This window comes from Gigantopelta aegis, chromosome 9 (assembly GCF_016097555.1).
Source record: "Gigantopelta aegis isolate Gae_Host chromosome 9, Gae_host_genome, whole genome shotgun sequence".
In the NCBI taxonomy this organism is placed as follows: domain Eukaryota; kingdom Metazoa; phylum Mollusca; class Gastropoda; order Neomphalida; family Peltospiridae; genus Gigantopelta; species Gigantopelta aegis.
Genome location: NC_054707.1, coordinates 28848836 through 28874661, shown reverse-complemented (window position 1 = coordinate 28874661; position 25826 = coordinate 28848836). Strand labels below are relative to the sequence as shown.

The 25826-nt window shown below is 36.6% G+C and overlaps 1 protein-coding gene across 2 annotated transcripts in view; it reads left to right on the top strand.

Annotated features, from left to right (window-relative positions):
* The window catches only part of LOC121381864 (cytoskeleton-associated protein 5-like), a 200247-nt gene that overhangs the window by 46040 nt on the left and 128381 nt on the right, over positions 1 to 25826 (top strand). For both annotated transcript variants that reach the window (XM_041511240.1, XM_041511241.1), the window contains exons 8-11: positions 2161 to 2255; positions 5337 to 5450; positions 9932 to 10036; positions 10459 to 10548. In XM_041511240.1, coding sequence (XP_041367174.1) covers positions 2161 to 2255; positions 5337 to 5450; positions 9932 to 10036; positions 10459 to 10548 — 404 coding nt within the window. The remainder of the gene's footprint in view (positions 1 to 2160; positions 2256 to 5336; positions 5451 to 9931; positions 10037 to 10458; positions 10549 to 25826) is intronic.

The window sequence follows — 25826 nt, the reverse complement described above, 5'->3', positions numbered from 1 at the left end:
ACTAGGAAATGCGTGAAGACTAAATTTATCGGTTTTTGTATTGCTACAGCCGCCACCAACACGCCGTTTAACCATAATAAACACAAAAGAAGCAATGAACAATGGCAGTGACTATCGAAAGGAGTTCCCTTCATGACGTCACGAATCAAATCTTACGGAAATTCCCGAAACGAATTCAGCTGGTTCTGTTTTTCAGGGGAATATTTTTAAATGGAAAATATACCGGTATATAATTTTTTTACATTTTTTAAAATAATTTTCTAATCATATTAAATAATATCTTGATTGATATAGCTCAATACATCATACATCTGGAACAGCACTTTAACCCAGACTGGCATCATTGATTGACAGATGCCAGTATGTATTACAGTATATACTGTAATACAATGCAATGTATCATTATTTATTGTTACTGAAACTGAAATTTAACCCAGACTGGCACCAGTGATCGACAGATGCCAGTGGCAGTATGTCTATTTCTTACTTAAACTGTAATACTATTAGGTCTAAGATGCAATTATTCAATCAAAATGTTTTCACGTGTCGGTGACATACTATAACAACTTACATGTCGTTCTTCCCTCAATTCAACCTGAACCATACCCAATGGAGTCTGTATGTCGGACTCACTGTTTTTCAGTAGTTTGCAAATGTAAATCCACGTTCGTGTAAAATGAACGTCTAAGGTGAAGTTAATATTTCATTAGCCCTACGTCATAATCGTGACAAGTTGGATTTCATTAGCCCCTTAAGCATACATGAATATATTCATGATTTGTTTTCTGCTTTTTTAATATTGTTTTTAACAAATAAATTATGTTCAATAAATTAAAAATACAAGACTGCAGTCGATGTAACAACCACACCCCCATCGTAAGAAGCCACGTAATAATCATGTTTTGGGGGAGAGAGTGTTAAATAATGTACTCACAATAATGACACATGGGTCAAAATCCCTAAAAAAAAATTCATGTGCCGGTGACATACTATAACATCATACATTTCGTTCTTCCCTCATTTCAACCTGAACCGTACCAAACAGAGTCTGTATGTCGGACTCACATCAAGAGCGCCAAACGCCGGTTTGATTTAAGCTGCTTACGTTTTGGGACGAGTTAATTTTTTTGTTGGCAAGTGAAATTTGAGAGTTACATGTACTTGCCCGGCTGGCAATTGAAAATTTTAGGATATGGCTAGCCCTGTTTTTCAGTAGTTTGCAAATGTAAATCCATGTTCGTGTAAAATGAACGTCTACGGTAAAGTTAATATTTCATTAGCCCAATGTCATAATTGTGACAAGTTGGATTTCATTAGCCCTTTAAGCATACATGAATATATTCATGATTTTTTTTCTGCTTTATTAATATTGTTTTTAACAAATAAATTATGTTCAATGAATTAAAAATACACGGCTGCAGTCGATGTAACAACCACACCCCATCGTAAGAAGCCACGTAATAATCATGTTTTGGGGCAGAGAGTGTTAAATAATGTACTCACAATAATGACACATGAGTCAAAATCCCTAAAAGATTTTGAACCAATGGCAGCCATAAAAGAATGGCTCACAGGTGGAAAGGGTTCTCGCCACATCCACGTTCACTAAGACACTACCAAACAAATAACAAAGTCTAAATCAACAAATGGATACTATTTAAAACATAAAGTTTAAATCAACAAGTAGAGAAGACACAAAAGTACAATAAACAGTGGATACTACTGAACAGACATATAAATATATCGTTGAAATCCACTCTCTTCTGGACCTGCTACCTGGATGCTTTAACAATGCCATGGTCATTTTACTCATTTATCCATTTTAAAAAATTTAAATTGAGACTGAAGAAAAACAGAATTGAAACTTAATCGTTATGGTACTTAATTACAAAACGCTACTTATTTGTTGAACTAGGAATCACTTGCCATTGTATGAATTTGTTTACCTTCCTCAGTATTAATTTCAGTTTGATTAAAAAAACTCGTAAAATTATATAAATTAATTAAGTAACCCTATTCTGTTTTCTAATTTGCTGACTATCAATAGTTATATTGTTGAAAATTTCTGTTTTTATTGGCTCTACTTCAAAACAGAAATATTTAATAGAAATGCCTTAGTGTACCTTACTACTTCTAAGATGTTTGTGGGTCTTTTTACAGGTGCTGCAGATGCTGCTGAGGAAGTCGACCCGTATGACCTCATGGATGCTGTTGACCTCTTATCACAGTTGCCCAAGGATTTTTATGAAAAAATTGTAAAACACCCAGTTAATTTTTCCCCAATAGATTAATTATTGATAACAGTACTGATAGTGATTTGCAACTTTAGTAATGATTGCAAGAATAATTGTATTGAGTTATATATTGGAAAAGATATTTGATTATCATTTGCATTGCTATAATAAGATGCACAAGTTTGGCAGTTGAAGGACTTTGTTGTTCAAAATATGGGAGAAACTAACGGTCAACATGCACACACTGGTCATATTAATAAAGCCATAACGATCTCGTAAATTATGTTATGTTAACAGCAGATTACAGACAGTACAGCAGTATAGCAGATGATAATCATGGTAATGGTGGATTTTGTTAAATGATAATTGGTAACTGATTGCTGCATGAAATCGGGCCTGCTGCTTATAAAACTTTAAGTCTAGACTTGAGACTCTAATCTAATAGAGTCTGAGACACTAATGTCATGACAATGTCATATAAATTGTATGCGTGTGACGTCATTAGAGATTGAATCTGGACTCTCAAAAAGTTTTATATGCACGGGGCCCAGGAGGCCTGTTTTTCCATAATATGATAAAGAAACTAGAGAAGAGATTAAACTATATAATAAGAAATGTATACCAACCATTGCAGGTATTTTCATTCATGACTACATGAAATCTATGTACAGGAACATGTAAATGACTAAAGGCACAGTTAGTGCAAGGAAATTTCAAATTATATTAAATTAGATTAGTTAATTAGTTGATATATTTCATCAGTTACAAAATTTATTTAGTAAATACTTGTACAGTCATTTATAGCTCTGCTGTAGTCCACGGGCAGCCCAGAAGTAGGCGATGTACTGTTTGAAAGAAAGAAAGAAATGTTTTATTTAACGACGCACAACACATTTTATTTATCGTTATATGGCATCAGACATATGGTTTAGGACCACACAAATATTGAGAGAGGAAACCCGCTGTCGCCATTTCATAAACTACTCTTTTTCGATTAGCAGCAAGGGATCTTTTATATGCATCATCCCACAGACACGGCCTTTGATATACCAGTTGTGGTGCACTGGCTGGAACAAGATATACTGTTTGAAGTCTGTCCAATAGCTATAACTGCATTATACTTTACTCAACTGCTGTAAATGCTTTATTTGTATGATCAGCATGTTCTCACTGGGTGAAAATTAAAGGAGGGCAGCCATGCGGCACCACACCCTTCCAAAAAAAAAAAAGGCGAAAAAAAAAGAGCCGAAGAAGAAAAAAGGGAAAGCTTGGTTACCATATATTGTTGTGTGTTGGTTGACTTTGTGGAAAGACATACTCCTTATTTTGCCTCTCAGTATTTGGTACAAAAAAGTTGATACGAAATACAAGCCAACTCATCTTTTAATTGAACCAGAGATGTTGGTCTGACATTCATGGGCAGTTCCGGTTTTGCTGAACTGATCAAAGTTTTAATATTATTATTATAATAAAGATTTCAAGATATATGAAAAACTGTAAAGATGTTTGTAAAGTGATTCTCTAATGTGGAATAAAAAAAAATTCTGTTAATGTTATTTGCATTTTCATCAAATGAATCCATTGCTTTGATGTTGGCAGCTGATTAAAAGTAGTTTCATTTATGTAAAGGCAGTATATATATTATCTGGTTCCCAAGATAAATGATTTAAATGATAAACACTACCACGTCCGTTGTTTTTATAAGCAGTGATATCCCCCCCAAAAATGAAAAGTTTATAACATCTTATAAAAAAAATTGATGAATAAACAGAACGACAGAAATGACAGAAAGTAAAAATCATCAGTTACAACCAATTAATCTGTAATTGAGGACAAAATATCAGATGATAGTGGAAACGAAAGACAAAATGACCGTTCTGATCACGTGACAAATTTAATGCCAGATAAGTGGTTTTTTAGTCTGAGATTGCCGAATGGATAAAAAATAAAATGTTTTCATTGCTCAAATAAAATATAACTTTTATTGTGTGTATCAAACATACAAATGGATACAGGTATGGGACAAAATAGAGGCTGTTTAAAATACTGTTAAATTACGTTTCGGTAAGCAGCTGAAGTTTTTCTAAGTTGCTAAAATTTTGTACACACTGCAGCTTGTTTCCTTTGATTGTTCATTGTGCAGACTGATCAATTTTTTTTGTGTTGAAAAAAGTGTGCATTTGAAAATAACAGAGATATGTGCTGTAAAATATAGTATGGTGCGGGAAAATAAAGAGGGTTCTAGAAAATAAAGGAGGGCGGCAAAATGCAATAGCGGGGCAGGCTGCCCTGCTTAAATGGAGCAGCGAGAACACTGATATTACAGATTAGGGCCTCCAAAATGTTGGACTTGAGTAGAGTCAAACTTGACCAGGAGCTGAGTACCTGACACTAGATGATAAGACTAAGGAATAACGTAAAATAGCATTATGCATATTAATTCCAGCGCTGAATATGGATGACAAATCATGCATTCCACACATTCGACTTTTGTTGTCCCTCCATGTCTCGTAGCCCTATAATGTTAAAGTTTGTGTTGTTTAATGACACCACTAGAGCACATTGATTAATTAATCATCGGTTATTGGATGTCAAACATACAGTAATTCTGACATATAGTCATCAGACAGGAAAGCACATACCACAGCCTTTGACCACTTGTGGTGCACTGGTTGAAACGAGATGAAAACCCAATCAGTTGAATGGATCGTGTGACACAAGCACCTCAGGCGAGTGCTCAACTGACTCAGCTAAATCCCATCCCTCAACTATAATGTAAACTGTAGCAAGCATATGATGTTATAAAAATATAATTAAATGAAAGTGATTTTCCTTGTATGGGTACTCCGAGTCCTGTGAATTTTTTTTTATGCTTATTAAGTTCAGTACATGCTGTTACTGTTTAATATTTACCAAAAATCCTTTATTACTCAAAAACGTTAATTGGAAAATGGCCAAGATAAATTAAAATACATTATTATAACATCTGTCATGGTCATGCATTATGGTCATTTTCTGGGAAATGGTTTGTGCAAAGAATAAACATAATTTCTTGATATTATAACTAGTTTTATTATATAGATTTCACCTTTTTACCTTTAGGAAGCCAAGAAATGGCAGGAACGTCGTGAAGCACTAGATACATTGCAGAAACTGTCGGAATCACCTCGGCTTGAGCAAGGGGATTATGGCAACCTGGTTAGAGCATTATTAAAGGTATAAACTTTTATAACTTTAAATGAAAAAAAAGAGAGTTATGCTAAAGATCAAATATAAAGGACAACTCATGTCATAGAATTAAATTGCCCAACTGAATATAAGGTTATATTTCTGATACATAAACAAAAACTAATATGAAAATTAAAAAATATAATGTAGCAAACATTTATAAAATTAGTGAAAAATTTAATTAATCTAATATTGTTCTTATATATACTCACGGAAAAAAGTTCCTGTGCATATAGAGTATAATTTACTTGAAATCTGGTTATAAAAATTTCAGTAACTGAACGTGTAATCACTCCCGATCGATATTCCAGCGGTGTCCTGTCAATTGCACGAACTATTCATACTTTGTGATCACATGTTGCATTACTAGCATTCTTGGTCACGTGCTCCTGTTTGACGTCATTTTTCTTATCATTGGACTTTAAAACTATTGTATGGATTCTCATCACTCAGAAAAATATTTTTGTTGGTATCTGATCGTCGTCAGTGTGATGCCACGCCTCCCAGAAAATGGACTCCTTTGAACGATGGGTATAATTGAGGTTAGAACGGCACAAACGCTGTTGCTATTAATTTTGGTATTCATTGGTGTTCATCAGAACACTATGCAATATCTGCAGAGATGTTCTCGACATTTTAGGGGTACTAGGGATCTTCCATGTTTAGGGAGTCGACACGTGGCACCACATCAGCAAATCGGCAGTATTAAGCGGGTGCACATATGGAATCATTTGGAAATGATACGTTTAACATCCTAATGCATCTCTAAGTTAAGGCCAATCAGTGGAAGAACTGAACGCAACCGGTTAGGTGATAACAAAGTACGACCATGACCATACATTAGTATGTTATTCTGTTACATCATCACCGACGGCGCAACAAACATTGTGTAGACAGTACTTCAGGTTCAGAAGGCAGGAGAGGATCACCGTACTTTTAACAGATAAATAGTACATCTATGTAAATCACAATATTTTAAAAAATATAAGGCCACCTGAAATTTTAATGATGCACAGGAACTTTTTTCCGTCAGTATATATTAATGTCTCCATTGTCAGTTTGTTATATGCCAGAATGTTCTTCAAAAAAAATCTGTCCAGTCTTGGGTAAAACATTCTGGCACAACTGGTTTAAACGGACAGTTTTATTCCGTCAGTACCTGCTGGACACTTTTTTTTGGATCACTTGACCCATATGTTTTCTTCCATGTAAATAAAGACGAGGCAAAATGACCGGGTTCGCATCGCAAAAAGTGATGCAAAATCTTGCGATCGCGATGCAATATTTTAACAATGACTAGCAGTTTGCGATGCATGTTTTTTGTAACCAAATTGATCTTTGAATTGAGATCACGGGAGAAGAACGCACTTAGGGGTGTCGATTTTCCGTGATCGCAGCCAAGGTAACTGATTCGCCAATGATAAACATTTTTAAAATTTATCTCAGTGTACAACCTTTTCGCGTGTGTTAGTATTTCAAATAGAAAATACTGTCGGAATACGCGGAGGATGTTTGACGTTTTAACAAGAACAGTGACGTAACGTACTAGTTGCTACGTCATCGTGGTAACCTAATTTGCAAGCAGCTATGACCTTGTACACTGAACTTGTAGCCTACCGTGCACGCAAATATATTATGTTCACGAATTAAATATACCGCGAAAATTGCGAACATGCTGATAGCTCCGCAAATTTAATTACGCGTTAACTTATTTCCGATTTAGCTTTGAATAATGCCTATAGATACAAAACACATAGCGCATCGCATGCACTTTATTTTTATCGTCAAATTACCTGCCACGTGGTTTTATACTACAAGTGACACTCGGTGCTATGCATGATCTGCGTTCAGCGATAGCCAGTAGTCAAAATGTCTGATAATTATTTTGACCGGTCGTCGAAGTGGTCGTTCGGTTTAACTTGTTGTGTAAAAAAACAGTCTAGCAAACATTAGCGACAAACAGCTGGCTGAACTTACGTCTGGTATCTCGTGACTACGAGATTTCAGTTTGTTGTTTTTACACTGAATATTCTTATATTCGATACATACTTGTGGCTTTCGTTATTTGTAAACCTGAATGCAACCTATGAATACTAATAATAAATAGTATTTGGTCTAGTTTGTGATTTTTCAAGTTTTCTGCATCATGTATTATCAGACATACATGTGGACAAGACTAACGGCAAGCGGACCACATAGCGAGAATGTCTCAAGTATAATTATATCGTACGTGAAACTGTCATTGAAAGGAGTTCAGTTGATATTGGTCGTTTTTATTTTATTATTGGCAAAAACTATCGTGAAAATGTAAAATGAAAGCTTGATCGCGAATTATTTTAGCTGCGAAAATGTTTGCGTATACATACGGTATTATCGACTAATTAACAGCTTGGCGTTTTTAATTTCGAATTGCCTCGGCAAATAATGTTCCGGTAAAATACGTATATATATATCGTTTAAGAATTGTCAATTTTCATAACAAAAATGAACACCGAATACGTTGGAATGATCAGCCAAATGAGGAGTTTTTCTCGGGCTTCAATCGCACTTTGGATCAGACATACAAATCAACTCAGGAAAGACTAAAAAATCACTTTGAACAAGTTAGATGACCAAGCTGCTTAGCATAACCACTGACAGATATTATTCAGAAATATGTTGTACTATAAAAATTTACCCTGACATTTCTATGCTATTTTCTATATAGCCAAAAAAAACCAAAGTGAGATTCTCTGAGTGTGTGTGTGGAGGGGGGGGGGGGGGCAACTGCCCCCCTTGACCTCCGGAGGATACGGCCTTGTAAACAAGTGACAGTGATGACCCTTCACATGTACTGTTCTGTACTTGTTTTATTTTGGGGTAAGCAGCCCACAATACAGATACATGTATAAGAAATATGCAATATTATTGAAAAGAATGTGTTTTAATCACGTTTACTCATTTTATTAAAGTGCTAATCAAATTCCAATAGTTGCTAATCAATTCTCCATCCAGTAGGAAAAACTGCTAATCAAAATTTTAAAAACAAATTGCGCCCTGAGTGTCATCATAGGCTACCTCATCCACCTCCAGTGAAAGCTACAATGCTTAACTTCATCTGTAATGGTAGCAAATTTTTACGTTAATGTTTAGTGTTAAAGGGGAATTAAACTCAAATATGAGCCTTATTTGTTGGAAAGATGCATACCCGGACCACCAACACATACTGACACTTTAAGAAATGAAAAACGCTTAATTTTAGAGTTAATAAAAAACGTGATTATTCCTGCTAATTGGGGACAGCCATTTTCTTTTGTTTTCGTTGCGTCCGGTATTCTAGCTTGGGGGCGAAGTGATGTCAGCTCCTACCAACTCCTGTATGCACAATGTAAACAAACGCAGTCATTTATTACAAGACACTTTGCTTTCATCAACCTGACTTGTAAAACAACATAAATGACTTGATAATATAATAAACTATTTAACTAAATATATTTCTATTTTCATTAATAGAACAAAATGGGGTTATAGTACCTTTCTCTCTTAAAAAAAAGAGAGAAAAAAAAAGTATACTATTAGGCCTATTGGTAGACTACTTTGGAGCAAAAATGACCACTCGCGATACCCAAGTGATAATGTTCTTTTCTTTGGGACTACGTAATTGGTCAGTTCTGTGATTTAAATGGGAAAGTCTACTTTCAAGAGTTTTACAAAATGATTTACAGTAATAAAGCAAGAAGGCTGATAATGTCCATTACCATTTTAGGGGTGGCAGGTATACCCTGTGATGTTAAAAAAAATACCGCCTGTACGTAATTTGTTTCTAGACAGCAGTAGTTAATAGCTTGTCTACCTACCAAATATACACCTGCCAATCAGGAATCACAGGTGGAAGCCTAAATAAGAAAACACTGTTTATCATTTCAGTACTTAGGTTATTGCATGGACAAAACATGATACAGTTATTTCGACACTGACAATGGTGATTTATTTTGTATTGTAAAATAATATATACTTATTGCTGGCCTACTGGGTTGGATATTATTACAGAACATTGCGAAAAAAATCAGGTACGTTTGTTTTTTCAGTTCTAAGACTAATTCCTGACGTGACACGTTAAATGTTACATAATCACTGGCTCGCCAGAGGGTATGTTCACTGGGATGGTACAAAATGGCTGCGCCTGTTATATATAATAGCCATCACATTTAACCATTTTATTAATTAAATATAATAATATACTTGTTGATTAAGCAGTAATGTGCATTATTTATTGTTGAATATGCATACCAGTCCAAAAGGCTTGCTTAAGCATTCCTTTAGGTCCCTTCTAAATATTGTAAACTTCACTCACATTTTCTAGTGACTAGTGCTTGCTTTTTTGTTCATTGTTTTCACCAGCCAGAACATGCACGCCCTCATAACATTCCATTTGTAGTTCATTTTTAGAACTTAATAAAACCATGATTATGATTTTTTATTTTATTTAGGTCATAGCAAAAGATTCAAATATTTTGTTGGTGGCTATTGGTGCTAAGTGTTTAGCTGGAATTGCAAAGGGACTGAGGAAAAAGTTCGCTCCATATGCTGTGCAGGTAATATTGATCAAGCTAAGGAGTGTGAATTTCATAAAACAAATAATGTTAAACACTAGTTTATTTTTATGTAAGGATATCCAAAATTACATCGTTCAAGTTTGACGTCATTTTCATTCAAACAGACACCTGGTCACATATTCTTATGTCATTGGAATATCTAGTACACAAACTTTCCTATGTTTTACATGTAATTGTCACTCGACAAGAATAATTTTATATTCAAATATCTGAAAACACATTAAGTAACCGTTGTCATAATGGTAAATGGTTCCGTGCAGGACCAACATTCAAATATCCGAAATATACAATAATCTAATATCCAAATAAGTGGATTTGACTGTATATATTTTATTAAAAGTGTTTTTCCAAACCAGTTTATGGTATGCAACATGTTTAATTCCTAATTTTTTTTATTACAGAGTGTATCTACAATTTTGGAGAAATTTAAAGAAAAGAAACCAGCAGTTGTGCAAGCTCTGCGGGAAGCAATAGATGCAATCTTTCCCTCTGTAAGTTTTTGGGGGTATTATCAATCAGAATAGTTCTATCCCACATAGGTACAAATTAATGATTCTTTTAATCTCTAATATTTACATTTATTACTCACGATCACCCCCACCATCACATGAATGACGTAGCAACCAATTATGCTACAAACCAGCCACCTATCCCAAAATAATATAATATTGGCCAAGTAGAAAACATAAAAAAAACGGTCTGACTATAAAGTTGTGTACAAATGCGATTTTAATGCTTTAAATGATTGTTAGGGTGTGTAGTTGAAGAAACTGATGGGTGGCACTTTTAGGCAATATTTTTTGTTGATGTCACTAGCCCGTCAATTTTTAAAGTCTAATTTATTTTAGAGCATAAACTTGGTATCAAATTAACTGAAATGAAATAGAGATTACGAAAACAACTACAATCACACCCTAAATGTTTACAGAGGTTATTTAATGTCATTTGAGGTCAATTGAGGTCAGAAATATAAATAGTGTTAAACATAAATTTAGGATGAAATTAATTATTTCGAAAAGTAATGTTCCTTTTTTTCAGATTTTAGGACATTTACATCATGTAATCATTGTATTGCTTCTTTAAATGTAACAGAAATGCTGATTTAATTATAAGTGGACATCGGAGAATCGACAAAATTATTTTTTCCTGCATCATTAGGAATTATGAACTTGAACTGAATAAAGGACTATAAAGTGATCCGAATCTGCAAATTAAATTCCACAAAACATGTGTTTCTACGTACACTGGTTTAAATATACCGTTTAATGAGCCTCCACCACCAAGAGGTCTGATATTTTTCATTTGCTTTTCTAATTTGTAGCCAGGGCCCGTATTTTCGAAGCCATCTTAGCTACGACATATCGTAGCTAGTTACGAGCAAAATACAAATGTCGTAGATTTAAGATATGACAGATTTTTGAAGGTATCGTAAAGTTCTCTTAGTGTGTCATGATTTACAACATTTGTCGTAAATAACTCTCATTAAATGGAGATAGAAAAGATGGAGTATTTCTCTGTGACGTCATTAAGGAAATTCCCTCTACACGTCATCTCGGTACAGCTGACTTTCCAGAATAGATACTGTGCAAGCATCCAAACTACCGACAAAGGCCCCTTAAGAGACATTTAATATCGGATGTGAGGAAGAAGTCAAGAATTATTTTCTCTTTTGGCTGGTAACAGTAATTAGGCTACATTAGTCCCAGAATACAAAGTACTATATACACACATAAATCATCTTTTAAAATTATTTGATTATGAATATTTTAAACGTGTGGTAAAGCCCTCGCTTTATGCGCGGTCAGTCTGGGATCAATCCCAGTCGGTGGGTCCACCCAAGCCCACCACAGAATAAAATACTGGCTACACCAGTGATAGAACCACAAGCTGAATCTGACAAATTTATTCGCAATCGCTTGCCTTAGGTAAATCTATCTACCGTCACTTCCTCAGGCTCACCCTATTTCGATACCTCTCATTATGAATTTTTCAATCGGTCGAGGTGTCGTGAGTTCGTAATTAAATTGCCAACAATCGGGCCACTGGCCATGAACACTTCACAAGATTGTTAAGATGTAGCAATTAAATATATTTATTTAAAGATATTTATTTTTCTATGTTTCTGTTTGGCTAATTGAATATTGAATCTGGCTATATAATTTCTGTGCAAATTCACGAAACTGCTAATAATTTTGGGGATCCAGCTTAAACCCAGCATCGCTATAATGTTACAAACTACTGACTACCAGGTGAACGATACAGGCCTTGGGTCAGGTCAGAGGGTTTTACATGCACATTCAGAGCAAGCTGTTGTAGCACACACCTGTCATGGGCGCAGGTGCCGGCCTCGACCGGCTCCTCCGTCCAGGACAGGAAAGGGTTGGGGTGGGTAGGAGAAGGGACCGCCTGCACTTGGTTTTGGTGCTATGGAATTTGGAATGTCCCGTAGGTTTAATGCCAAAGGGAAAGGGTGCGCAGTTTGAATGAAGGAAATTGGGCGCATTTTTTAACGGTTTGCCAAAAATACATATGTTTTTGAACTTAGTATGATGAGAGTAGTTCGTTAATGGGACCTAGTTGGTGCTGAGGTGTCTCCCTAGGTTGCCCATAGGGGCCCTTAGAATGGCCTGATCTGTTCAGATCGTGGCACGACAACCCAGGGGAGACTCGTTTGCAATTGTATATTAAATGGGCCTTCCTGGTGAATTACATGAACATGTTGGTGGAATTATACAATCTGTGAACATCAGTTGACCGTTTGTGTATTCGAGACATCTGGTGATTTGCTCCCCATGAAAGTATGTATTAGAGACGTCTGGTGATTTGCTTTCTTTGAGAGTATGTATTCAAGACTCCTGGTGGTTTGCTGTAAGGCAGGCAAAACAAGACCATAAAAGAGAATTGTTTTGTATACTTCGGATGGTGGTTTGGTTGTTTGGTTGTGGGGAGCATCATTGTATATAATTATTAATATTATTGGGTGGGGGTTCTTTTTGTTTTTCAAGCCTGTAACACATTTTGCTGAACAAGTTCCTTGTCCGATGATGGGGGTGTAAACATAATGATATTGGTACAGCTAGTGAAGAAAGGGTAAATGGTGACTGGAGAGAATATACCTGCAACAACAACAACAACAACAACAACAACAGCCCTAGATAAAACCTGTAGCCAAGTTCCTTTTGGAAATCACGCCAACTCGCATATTAACAAAGCAGCACACAAACAAGTGGCGATCGTTAGGATCGTTGGTCAAATCGGCGGTAAACAAGTAAACAATGTTATTGATACAGCTAGTAGAGGAAATGTAATTGGGAGCTAGAAAGAATATACCAGGCCCGTAACAACAGCACCAGGTAAAACCTATATCCAAGTTCCTTTTGGAAATCACGCTAACTTACATTTATTTAACAAAGCAGATTGCAGACGAAATGATTGTTCCGATTGTTGGTCAAATCGGTGGTAAACATAATGATATTGGTACAGTGGAGAAAAGGTAAATGGTGGCTAGAGAGAATATACCCGAAACAACAATAACAGCCCCAGATACAACCTCTACCCACGTTCCTTTTGGAAATCATGCCAACTCGCATAGTAACAAAGCAGCATGCAAACAACCTGTGATCGTTTTGATCGTTGGTCAAATCGGCGGTAAACAAGTATACAATGTTATTGATACAGCTAGTAGAGAAAATGTAATTGGAGGCTATAAAGAATATACCGGGCCCATAACAACAGCACCAGGTAAAACCTATATCCAAGTTCCTTTTGGAAATCATGCTAACTTGCATTTATTTAACAAAGCAGCTCACAGACGAAACGATTGTTCGGATCGTTGGCCAAATCGGCGGTAAACATAATATTGGTACAGCTAGTAAAAAGGTAAATGGGGTTAGGTATAACAGACCTACAGCAACAACATCCCCACATAAAACCTCTTTCAGGCACATGTGGCACAGCACCCCTCCCACTTGTATGGTTTGTGTGTATTGGGGGGTGGGGTGGGGTGGGGTGTTCTGTATATAAAGAAATATTTTTAAAATGTGTTTTGTGTCCCCCCAACTAGAGACTGGGCCCCTCCATTAGAGATTGTGCTCCAAAACCTCCAAACCCCCGGACATTATTACCACATGCCTGCGTACCCAAGTTCCTATCGAAAATCACTCCCAACACATTTTTTTTTTATTAACAAAGCAACTCGTGATTGTTGGTCAAATCGGTGGTAAACATACATGTATAAAGTTATTGGTACAGCTAGTGGAGAAAAGGTAAATGGGGGCTAGAGGGAGCACGTCCACAATAAAAACAGTCCCAGACAATGCCAGATTTATAAGGGGGCAATTGCCCCGGGTACCCCTAGACTAAGGATTTCTTTTATAAAAAAAAAAGAAGTAATAATTATAAAATTAGTTCATTTTTGTTCGGACGCAAACAATGGTATTGCAGGCGCGTGTGCAGAGGGTGTTTCAGGGTCTGCATACCCCATCCCGAATTGTCTTTTTAAACATATATTTTCCTGTGGATCATGACCCGACTTCCCCTAAAAACCTCTCTCGCCAGTCTAGACCCCCCCCCCCCTTCCTAATAACATTCCTTCATATGCGCGTACATTGGCAAAAAGAGAAAAATAAAAATAAAAAATAAATTAATTTTAAAAAACCCTAAATAATAATACATGTAACAATAATACAAATAAAATGATTTTTTTTGTTGGCAGCTTGTGACACAAAAATATTAATAAGTTTTATTTGTAATTAATTTTTTTAAATATTAAATTAAATTGACAACAACTGACAAATAAAGAGGTTACAGGCTCACGGCAAGTGACGGGTACACACATTGCAAAATATCATCAAGTTGTTACTGGTGTGGAACAAAGTTGTCTGCTAGGCAATTCCCTTGAACTACCCACCCCCACCCAATTTGTTTTGCTTTTTAATTATTATTATTTTATGTTTTAATCTGTGGCACATAAAAACAGTCACTTGAATCAAAACGATCCCCATCATATATAATGAATTTTTCTATAGCTGACACAACTTGCTCCTTTATCGGTTTCACAAAAGAATGTTATGTTTCAGTTTTATGAAAAAGCATATAGTCAGGTTGCCAGATGCCAAAACATACGATGTTTTATGGTAGTTTTATGTCATTTAGGGTATCCTGAATCGGAAACTGCATGATGACACTTTGTCATCATTGAGCAATTTGTTTTACGGTCATTTTAAAAACACCTCCCCCAGGCCAAAAAATTACTGTTTTTCAGTTAGGCCTATTGCATCATGCTATAATATCCTATAGGTACCAAGTTATTACAAGAGTTCTCACAATTTAGAGACATTTTACAAACATTAAAGAATAATAATTAAAAAAATATAGCAACATGAAAGTGGTGTTTACTAGTAGCCATCTTGGTTTTCAAAATGGCTGCCATGGCAAATTTTATTTTTTCAATACTACCACACCCAGCCAAAACTAAACTTTGTTTTAAAGTGGTATAAAGGTAGTTAGACATAATTCCATGATCAATAAATACACACGAATATTTGTAATCTGTATATTATATATTAAAACTATTGTAAAATAACAATTGTATTTATTGATTATATGTCCAAGAACCACTTGAAACAGCATCTTTCAAAAGAAATTTTACTAAAAAACCCCAATATTTCTTATAAAAATTTGAGACGTAGCTATACTACTCAAAAGAATTTAAGGGTCAAAAATTTATAACCAAATAAGTTTCAGAGTGTACACCAAAAATTTAATTTATTGTTCCATATTTACAAAATACCACAAATAAACGTCACTGTATACAAGAAAGTCACATGACATTCTGTCAAAGTTGAAGGTTGTCAAACATGGATTTTACACATTAGAACATTCGTTTAATAGTGTGTGAATCCACCCCTGGCGCGAATACACTCGACACATCGTTGCCTCATGCTGTTGATCAGACGTCTGAAGAACTCTTGGGGAATGGCCTGCCACTCTGCCATAAGAAGTTGACCCAGATCATGAAGGTTGGCCGGAGGGGCATGGTTATCCCGAACTCTCCTGCCTAATTCGTCCCAGGCGTTCTCTATTGGGGCCAAGTCAGGCAAATATGCTGGCCAATCCATCCTGGCGATACCTTGTTGTCTGAGAAAGTCCGTTACCACCCTGGCGCGGTGGGGTCTGGCATTGTCATCCTGCAGAACTGCCCCGCCGCCAATCTGCTGAAGGCCTGGGAGAACCAACGGCCGGATAATCTCATTCAGATAGCGGATTCCATTCAGATTGCCATCCACCACATAGAGGGGGGTCCTGTGGTGGATAGAGATGCCGTCCCACACCATGACTCTGCCACCACCGAACCGGTGACGTTGTCTAACGTTAACGTCAGCGAAGCGCTCCCCAGGACGTCTGTAGACACGAACCCGACCGTCGTTGAACTGGAGACTAAACCTGGACTCATCAGTGAACATCACTCGACCCCACTGAACACGTTGCCATCGCAGATGAAGTGTGCACCAATGACGTCTGGCCGTTCTGTGACGTGGTAGGAGTGGTGGTCGAACAGCCTGGCGACGGCAGCGTAGATTATTGGCTCTCAGACGATTGCGTATGGTTTGATCAGACACTCGAGTTTCAGTCGCAGTCCGCAGATTGTCACGTAATCGGCGTGCAGTGTTTGTGCGTTGACGTAGAGCCATATTGGTGATGTAGCGGTCCTCTCTATTTGTAGTGCTTCGGGGTCTTCTCGAACGTGGACGATTTCGAACAGAATTCGTTGCTTGGTACCGTTGCCACAGTCGGCCAACGACACTCTGACTGACACCAAGTCTCAGAGCAACATTTCTTTGCGTATTGCCATCCTGAAGCCAAGCAATAGCCCTTCCTCGATCTTCGATAGTCAGTTGACGTACCATTGTCGAATTTGGAGTGTACACGAACGCAAGCTCCAATTATACGGAAATTCAGCATTGGGAACATGAATACAATATGCAAATGAAGCGCTTTGTGAAAAAGCAAGTTATGGGCACTTAGCAGACCTTTCGCTTTCGCCCTAATTTATGTGCAAATGTAAGCATGTTTTCGCCATTAGAACTAGTCGACAGTGTCATTGACAGTGGACTTTAATTCATTTATGGGTTGCTTAGACCCACTTTTGTCAAAATGGAACAATACCATGCGTGACATTATGGTCTAGCTAATATAATTGACATTCAGAAAATAATGTCGAAAATATCATCTGACCCTTAAATTCTTTTGAATAGTATATATAAAATTATCTGCATCATATGTATGATATATAAGGTGAACTTTCTGCATGCTGTCTTCTCATAAAACCTGCGAAGCCTGAGGCTGTCGAGGGTTTCATCCTTCTCACCGTTGTACAAGGAGACAAGTGCATGGTTCCCTGCCTTGATGGCATCTTCTGGGCTTGAGGTGGAATCCATGAACACTTCAGCTTGTCTAGCAAAGAAGATGTCACTCTTCACTTTGACCACTGCCTTGTTTTTGCCGATTCCATACAGTCTTGACGTAGTATTGCATCCAAGTACGGCATGGAGAAAGAGAATACTGCTGCAGACAGTACTCCCCAGGTGGCATCTTGTTGCTGACATGTTCCAGCACCTTTGAGACTTTTTACTTTCTCTTTTGACGTTTGGCTTGAACCACACATTGTACTTGGCATGCCCAGCATGGTGGATCAGGAGAACCAGTATGTCTGTGTCATCTGCAATGACAACCGTGTCTATGTGTTCAGCACAATCCACAGCCACCTCCACTACCAAAAGGTCTGCATCACCCTTCACTCTGTGAGTAACATACTCCGTGTACATCCTCATAATCTCATCCCAGAGAGCACCCTTTGTTCACGGTATTCTGTGAAGGAGAACACGTCCATCGAGGACATACTGGACTTGGTCAGGAGGTTTGGGGATTCTGCAATTTTTGGAGACCACAGACTATCAGCTAGACTCGCTTTATTAGCAGACCTCATCACGTCTGGAGATTCAAACAAAGCAGGTGGATAGGAGCACATCTCATATGTGAAGGTATCTGGTAATTCACCACATCTATCGCCAGCAGCTAACAAACGTTGGAAGAGGGGCAGAGGATCCACACTGACAACTTCGTCTCTGATCTTCACTGAACCTATTGTTCCCATTGTAACAGCTTGATCCTTCTTTCTGAATGTGTGCTCAACTACCTTCTGATTGGTCATTGACTGCATTATTTTCTGTCCCACATGTTTAGCAGTGTCACAATTCACAGAGGCATGTGCTGTTACACCAGTTGCAATGTTTTTCAACGACATTGGAATCTCTGTGCTGAAGGGATTTCTCTGTGTCAGGTATTGCAACAGGTCTTGGATATCACTGGAATCTTTGGCCATTCTGGCACTGTTGGTCTCCTTGTGCTGTTCACTGGTGGTGAATGTCGTCCCAGTGGCATCTTGCATTGCACTGTTGATCTCTGCACAGGCAGGAGTGGAGAGAACTAGATGAGGCGTTGAGTCTCTGTTATTCCTCGTCCTCTCATCAGGCCTCCACGTGTCTTCAAAGCGCGCATAAGACACTGCTCTATTGCAAGATCGGTTGAAATGCCCGCCCAAAGCCTGTCAGACCGGCGCACCACATGAAGTCCATTCATGAAGTGTTTGTGTATCTCGGGTAGATCTGTCTCAAGTTTCAGCATTTTTTGTAGATACACATGAACGTTTTTCACATAGAGACTGTGGCCAGATGCCGCGAGGTATGGCAGCATGTCATACAGACACTGAAGATGAAGTGCCCAATGTCCAAGCCTCTCCGCATTGATAAATCTTCGGAGCAGGTCTACCATGTCCATATATTGGAGCCAAAGTCTTGCCATTCGGCACTCTCCCAACCTCTTTTTCTCTTTCTCCACGTTTTCTCGAAGAGCGTGCATGGCGTCATTTTCCTCCACGTATTCCCTCCAACAGGTTTGTCAAGGTGGAAAGAAGGGTATCGTCAACAGTAGCATCAGTGGGATTTGAAACATCTGGTGTGGGTGGTTTCTCAACAGTACTGTCATCATCAGAGTGGACGCTTGCATCTGTTTGCGATGGTACTGAAAGCGCGGACAGGTCAATGTTCAGAGCACTTGAAGTCACCATTGTATTCAGGGCCACATCGACAAGCAAATGACCTCTAACAGCACGACTGACTGCTTTGCCTGCGAGCATGTGTCCGACAGTGTTGCCAGCATACACCACTTCCAGCAGCTCCTGTAGGCCAGATCCTTCCATCAAGTGACCAATAGATCCCAGGAAACTCATTTGAGTATGGAAGCCTCCCAGACGAATGACAGCTGGCTGTAATTCTGGCATGCTCTCTACCATGGTATGTGCCTTCCACCATAGCGGCTGATCAAACGTGACCACTGGGTATGACTGGTGCCGTTGTGCATGCGAAGATATAAACTTCAAGGTAGAGTAAATGCAAGACAGGTCATTTGGGTCCATGTCGATCATGGGGGAAAAAATATGATCGATGAAGTTCCAGGATGCTGTCCCTTGTGGACGAGCTGCATGAACCCAGACCATTGTGGTCAAAATACACTAAATATGGATTTATGCAAATGAGGAATACTCCAATCTTCAAATTTTTATTTTTAATGAACTTACCATACCTCAAATACCCTGAATTGGTGTTAAATTTATTCCAATGAGGACATTAGAATTTTTATTTTTTTTATTTCTAAAATAATAATTTTTGCGTGGTGGCCATCTTGATGACGTCATAAAAATATGTTCCACTAAGTCTATTTTGGTCTATTTTGAAACTGATGCTCCCAGATGTATAAGGAATCAGAAAAACCATGGTTGGAAACTATTGCAATTTCTTTTTGGTAATATACCAGATTGCCCGGACTATAGGACATGCAACAAGCCTCAAACCATGCATGATGAAAATGACTGACGAAAAACAGTAATGTCATTATACATGAATATCACATTTCACTGTAAATTATATATCAGTAGTAGGCAGCTAATTCAAATTAGGTGATTATTTTAAAGAGACTTCACCATTTAAACGAAACTATTTTCCAAGAATATTTGTTTCAGTAACCCACATAACCAGTATAAAGATTGACAGGGTGTACGTAACATGATGATTACGAATCTACCATTAGCATATAAAAGACGAGAACAATATTTCTGCACAGTTTCCAAAAGAGGTTACGAAAGTCGCGAGGGTATACAGCCATATGCTAAAAACTTACAGCTTCGTTAAATGAAAGTGCATGTACCTCTGAATGAGCTCCGGGATGTGCACAGAACGATATTTCAAGCAAGGAACCACAAATATTTAAAAATATATTTCTCAGATTATTTAGAGAAAAATGTCCCTAGTGTTAACAAAGTTATTTAATCTGTACCATATTTAAGATGCATAGCGTAACCATGCAATGCAAATGTTCCATGGCTAATGAAATTTGACAGCTACCGGCTTATGCCTGCATTTACATATGTAAATAATTTCACCTGATATATGGTACATGTGATTCAGGTGATTTTATTAATTTAACAATTAATTGTTAAATGTTTAAAACATGTAATTTTACTTTTAAAAGTACTCTTCTATTTCCAGGTTGGTTTTGGATCACATAACCAAGATATACATTTCTTTTAAAAGTATAGCCTGTTATATATTACAATATTTTTAGTATACGACATATCAAAATTGGTAACATTTTGGGTTCTGATTCTAAAGTTTATCAAAGAGACTGACCTGTGTTTTCAGATCTAGCAAGACTTCTGTTTGTTTCCATAAGCATACGTGATGGGGGCAGGGAGCAACTGCCCACCTTGTGCTGGGGAAAATCCCTCAAATTCGGGCAAAAACAATAGAGATATTCGGGCAGAATGAGTTAGCCTGAAATGTGTTCATTGTGTATTGCCATCATTTTAACCACAATATTACTTGTAATCTGTTTGGCAGTAATGCTAATATAAATAAATGTTGGTATCCATATTCGTGCATTTGTATTCAATTCGGGAAAACATCAGCCTGCCCCACCAACAAAATAAACACACATTCTGCTTTTTCAGGTCTTTTAAAACACTATCTTACCTTAAAATGTTTTACATATAAAAAATTATACGCATAAATAAATTTTGAATGACCTTTGGTTGCAATGTTATAAAATTTCGTTTGGTCGTTGGAAAAAATTATAAATTTTTACCTTCGAAATTATTTTAGACAAAAATCGATATTGAAATACAAAACATTACAATGTCCAGAAATACATGGATTGTATTATAGAGATAATCATATTCTAATCAAAACACATAAATAAATAAAATTTAATTTTAATAATGCATTAATATTTTATTTGTCGAAAATGTTTTGAAACGGCTACAAACTGAGGATAGTCCAATCCCTTTAATACAAGTACAGAATATTAGTCTGGCACAATTGCATGGAAATACTCTTAAAGTATATTATAGACATTAGTTAAAATAAAATCATTGTTTAATTTCAGAAATTATGCCAAAATATCATGTTCCTTGCCAGGTGTAAATTAGATTAAATTGGGATTTTTATTTTTAAATCTGTTATTTTTAACTTTCTTCTGTGAAAATCGTCACCCAAAATGTTACCATTTTCATATTGACCAATACAGATTACAAATAGTCTTGCTTGTGTAGTGAAAGCATTCCCACCTACCTGTATACAACTTTAAAAAAGTGTTTTATTTGCCTGGGTGCAGTAATATTGTAAAAACAACTGTTTAAATGGTGGCCATTTTGAAAACCAACATGGCCGTCAGCAAAAGCCCCTGAAATGTTGCTATAGTGTTTTGGGTTTGTTGTATTATTCTTTAGTGTTTGTAAAAGGTATCCAAATAGGTATGGGTCTTATAATAATATTGTACAAATAAAACATTATAGCATAACGCAATGGGCCTAACAGAAAAAACTATGTATTTTTTAGCCTGGGGTGGCACTTTTAAAATGACCGTCAAAACAATTGCTCAATGATGAGAAAGTGTCATCATGCAGTTTCTGAATCAGGAGACCCTAAATGACATAAAACCACCATAAAACATTGTATGTACCCTAGTTCAAGGTATAGCCCTTATTCTGCCCGACTAATAGTCAATATAATAATAAAGAACAGTTTCACGTGTTGGGTGAAGTGCAAATGTAATCACTGTTGAAATAAAAGTTACAAAAATTGCCGATTGTCGATATTTTGGAAACATAATTTTTTTTTGAAACCCCTGAGCCATTTGCCGAGCCGACTGCCCAAAGTGCCACTTTGGTTGGTTCACGTACTGTAGGAAATACTGAAACACAAAGCTTTACTGCAGCTATGCATGCTTTAACCTTTAGACTTCTGGATTAATTTTTGAGAAAAACCATGTTGAGTGGGTACAAGTATATAATTTTTACTCACATATATTCCCATAAATGTTTTATAAATACATAAAATAAAGTTCATATATGAATCGGTAAGTATTATTTTCGTGGGTTTTTGTAATTTTTATATTTTATTTCAGTTAATGGTGATTGAAATTAGGCAAAAAATCGAAAAAGTTGCGTTTACTTACGGGCATTTGTGGCCAGCTGTCCAGTATTTAAGTCCTTTATTCCTGATAACAGTGGTTTTCTGACCAGAATTTTTTTTTTTAAATGAACTACGATTCATATCCCAATATTTGGTGATTTTCGTTGTTGGTAAAACTATCAAATTTATTATCAAATAGCTGTCACAATCGGCTATGGATCCCTGAAAATGACCGCAACTTGCTGAAAACCACTTTTTGAACTCAAAATTCCAAGGCATTTTTCATTAAAAAACAACAAACAAAAGCTAGCATGCTGTAAAATAAACTGTTTTCTGTTAAGAAAAAACATTTCAGGTGAGTGTCGTGTGTAAAACAGCTGGAAATATGAATTGGGGAATGCACTGTATACAGTGTAAAGTATGTCGACTGGCGTGATGTCGGGCGAGATATCGTGCCTGCAGTAGTCAGAAGGTTAAGAACCAAAGACATAGATCCTGAAGATAGTGCATTTCAGCATGTTGTAGACAGAGATGGGGCGATTACTTGACAAAAGTAATCGATTACGATCACTTTGATTACTTTAGAATGTTACGATTACGATTACAAGATAATTGAAAGTAATCGATTACGATTGTGAATACATTGTCTAGTAATCGTGATTACAATCATGATTACATTTCCACCAATCTATACAAATAATGAAATGATGTTACCACCATGAAGTTATGCACTTTATTTTACAACCATACCGATTTCATTCATTGAAAGACATAAAAACCAGATTTATTATTCTTAAATTTGGATTATTGACGAAAAAGTATCCATAACCATAGGTATAATTATTGTATCAATGCATAGCATATATATTTTGTTATATTATTGAAATAAGCCATAATTAGTAATTGCAAACTGTCTGATTACTATTACTTAGGGTTTTTTTTATTGTTTGTAGAACATATACCATTTAATACCATCCACAAATTAAAATATTTTTTATTATTTTTTAAATCTATAAATGAAGAAATAAAGAACGTATTAATATGTTAAGATATTTTAAAGGAAAATAAACCAAGGTTTATCGTGATAGACTACTTTCAACTGGGTGTTTTCTTAATTAGTTATTTGTGGTTGTGTCTGCGACGGGTGAGGATGACTGCCCATGGAATCAAGCTTGATACGACTGGCTGGCTGCCTGTCTGCAGTCGTAAGCACTAACAAAAGAAATGAAAGTTTGCCACGATACCATTGGTAGACTTTCACATCTGTGACAAAATGAGATATTGTCAAGCGTTTCTTAGTTGCATTCAGACCCGTGATAACGCTGTATATGCATTCAGAGGAACGCAAGTGTTTTATCATAAAAACAAATATATATATATATTGTTCATTTTTTTAAGGCAATGAATTAGGACACAAAACTGGGGCATGGTGCAGCGCCCTTTTATATATTGCTAGCTAGAACACTGTATTCATTCAAGTGGTTTTATAGTAAACACGATAGATACCATTATGTGAATGCGTGTCTTCATCCCCTGGGTAACATTCATTTGATAATCCAGACGTTATGATTCCCTGTTTCTCAAGGCAAATAATAGTTCTACTATGAGAGTAGTAGACAATGGGAGATCAGTTCTACTGACTGACCAGTACTGCTTCTAACTATAGGCACTGTAATTATGAAAGTAATCGTTGATTACGATTACATTAGCAATGTTTACGATTACGATTACATGAAAACATGTAATTGATTACAATCGATTACGATTACTGATTACGATTATCCCATCTCTGGTTGTAGATACCCTGCAAGATAATCCTGGTAGAATGTGGAACTCAGTAGAGTTATATCATGTGTAGTGAACTTAGTAGAGTTATATATCGTGTACTGCAACTTCCTACCCAATATATATTACGATTCAATATCTACATATAATACTACCAGTCTTGGTTAAGCTAGTTCTGATATTGGTGACAAGGATAAGAAAAGTGGTGGTGACAATCAGCCAAAAAGACCTCAACTGGTTCAAAATTTAGAGGAACATTTTGGAGGTAGTATCATTGTCCTCCGTGTAAATGGGTTTGCTAGAATTGTTTGTTTTTGAAAGCATTTACCTGAGATATTATCGAAGAACTAGCCAAAAAAATTACTGCTGATGCAAGGGCCACTTCTTCCGTGGCTTTGAAGACCTATAACTTGGATGAATTTACATTGTTTAAAACTGAAGATAATCGTAAAGAAACATTTTAAGTTTGGTAGTAAAAGAATGCCAATCTAATTAAAATTAGCTCCACTATTACATGTGGATCTAATAGCAGCCCGTTGGAACTCATGTCCAGTTGACCAATAGAAAGCTTACTTGGAAAATCATGCTAGTGATTAGAAAAGAATTTGAAAACATTCGGGATTATGTCGAGGGTATATGAAATGATTCAGGTGAATTGTGAAGTATGCCGGAAACTAATTGCAATATAATTTTTTTTTTTTTAAATGTGATGGTAAAATCTGTTTATTCTAGCATACAATCCAGAGTTTATTACTGCATTTTCCCCCCTGTTTATACTAGTATACAATCCAGAGTTTATTACTGCACTTTTCCCTCTGTTTTTTCAATGTTGAAATAAACCAACAACTTCGCCTATTGCATAAATAGTCTTGCCCGATATTTTTAGAATTTGTATTCTCCCGAATAACGCTATAAAAGGCGAAGTGTAATTGGTCGATATTTAAATTATTATTTATAGGTGAAATGTCACCTGGACATGGGAGCCCAAGCAGTGCTGATAGATCTACTGGTAGACCCAGTAGAGCTAATTTTAATCAGATTGGAAAGACTTCATAATAAAGAAATTGCTGTCTTTGACTATCAATCCAGATATTGATCATCAAATCATTTAATCAAACAACACTTGATCTTGCAGTCCAAATTCATCATAGTTTTGGATGAAGAGAAACCACTGACCTCCTTCATGATCATGATACTGGGAGTCAGCAGCTAAGATAACTTATAAACATGATTTCACATTCAGAAGTCTTCTTAATGATAGAGAACTTATCAGCTCATGGTGTGATAATTTTTATCTTCAAGTGTACACATCAAATGGCTGCAGAGAACTCACTGCATGGATGTTGAGCTCACCTAAAACATGAATGGCTAGTGATGATTTGAAATTGGCCTTCACAGAATTTCTGTCCCATTAAAAGTTCCAATGCAGTACTGCTGTAGCTCCCTCCATGTCCTCA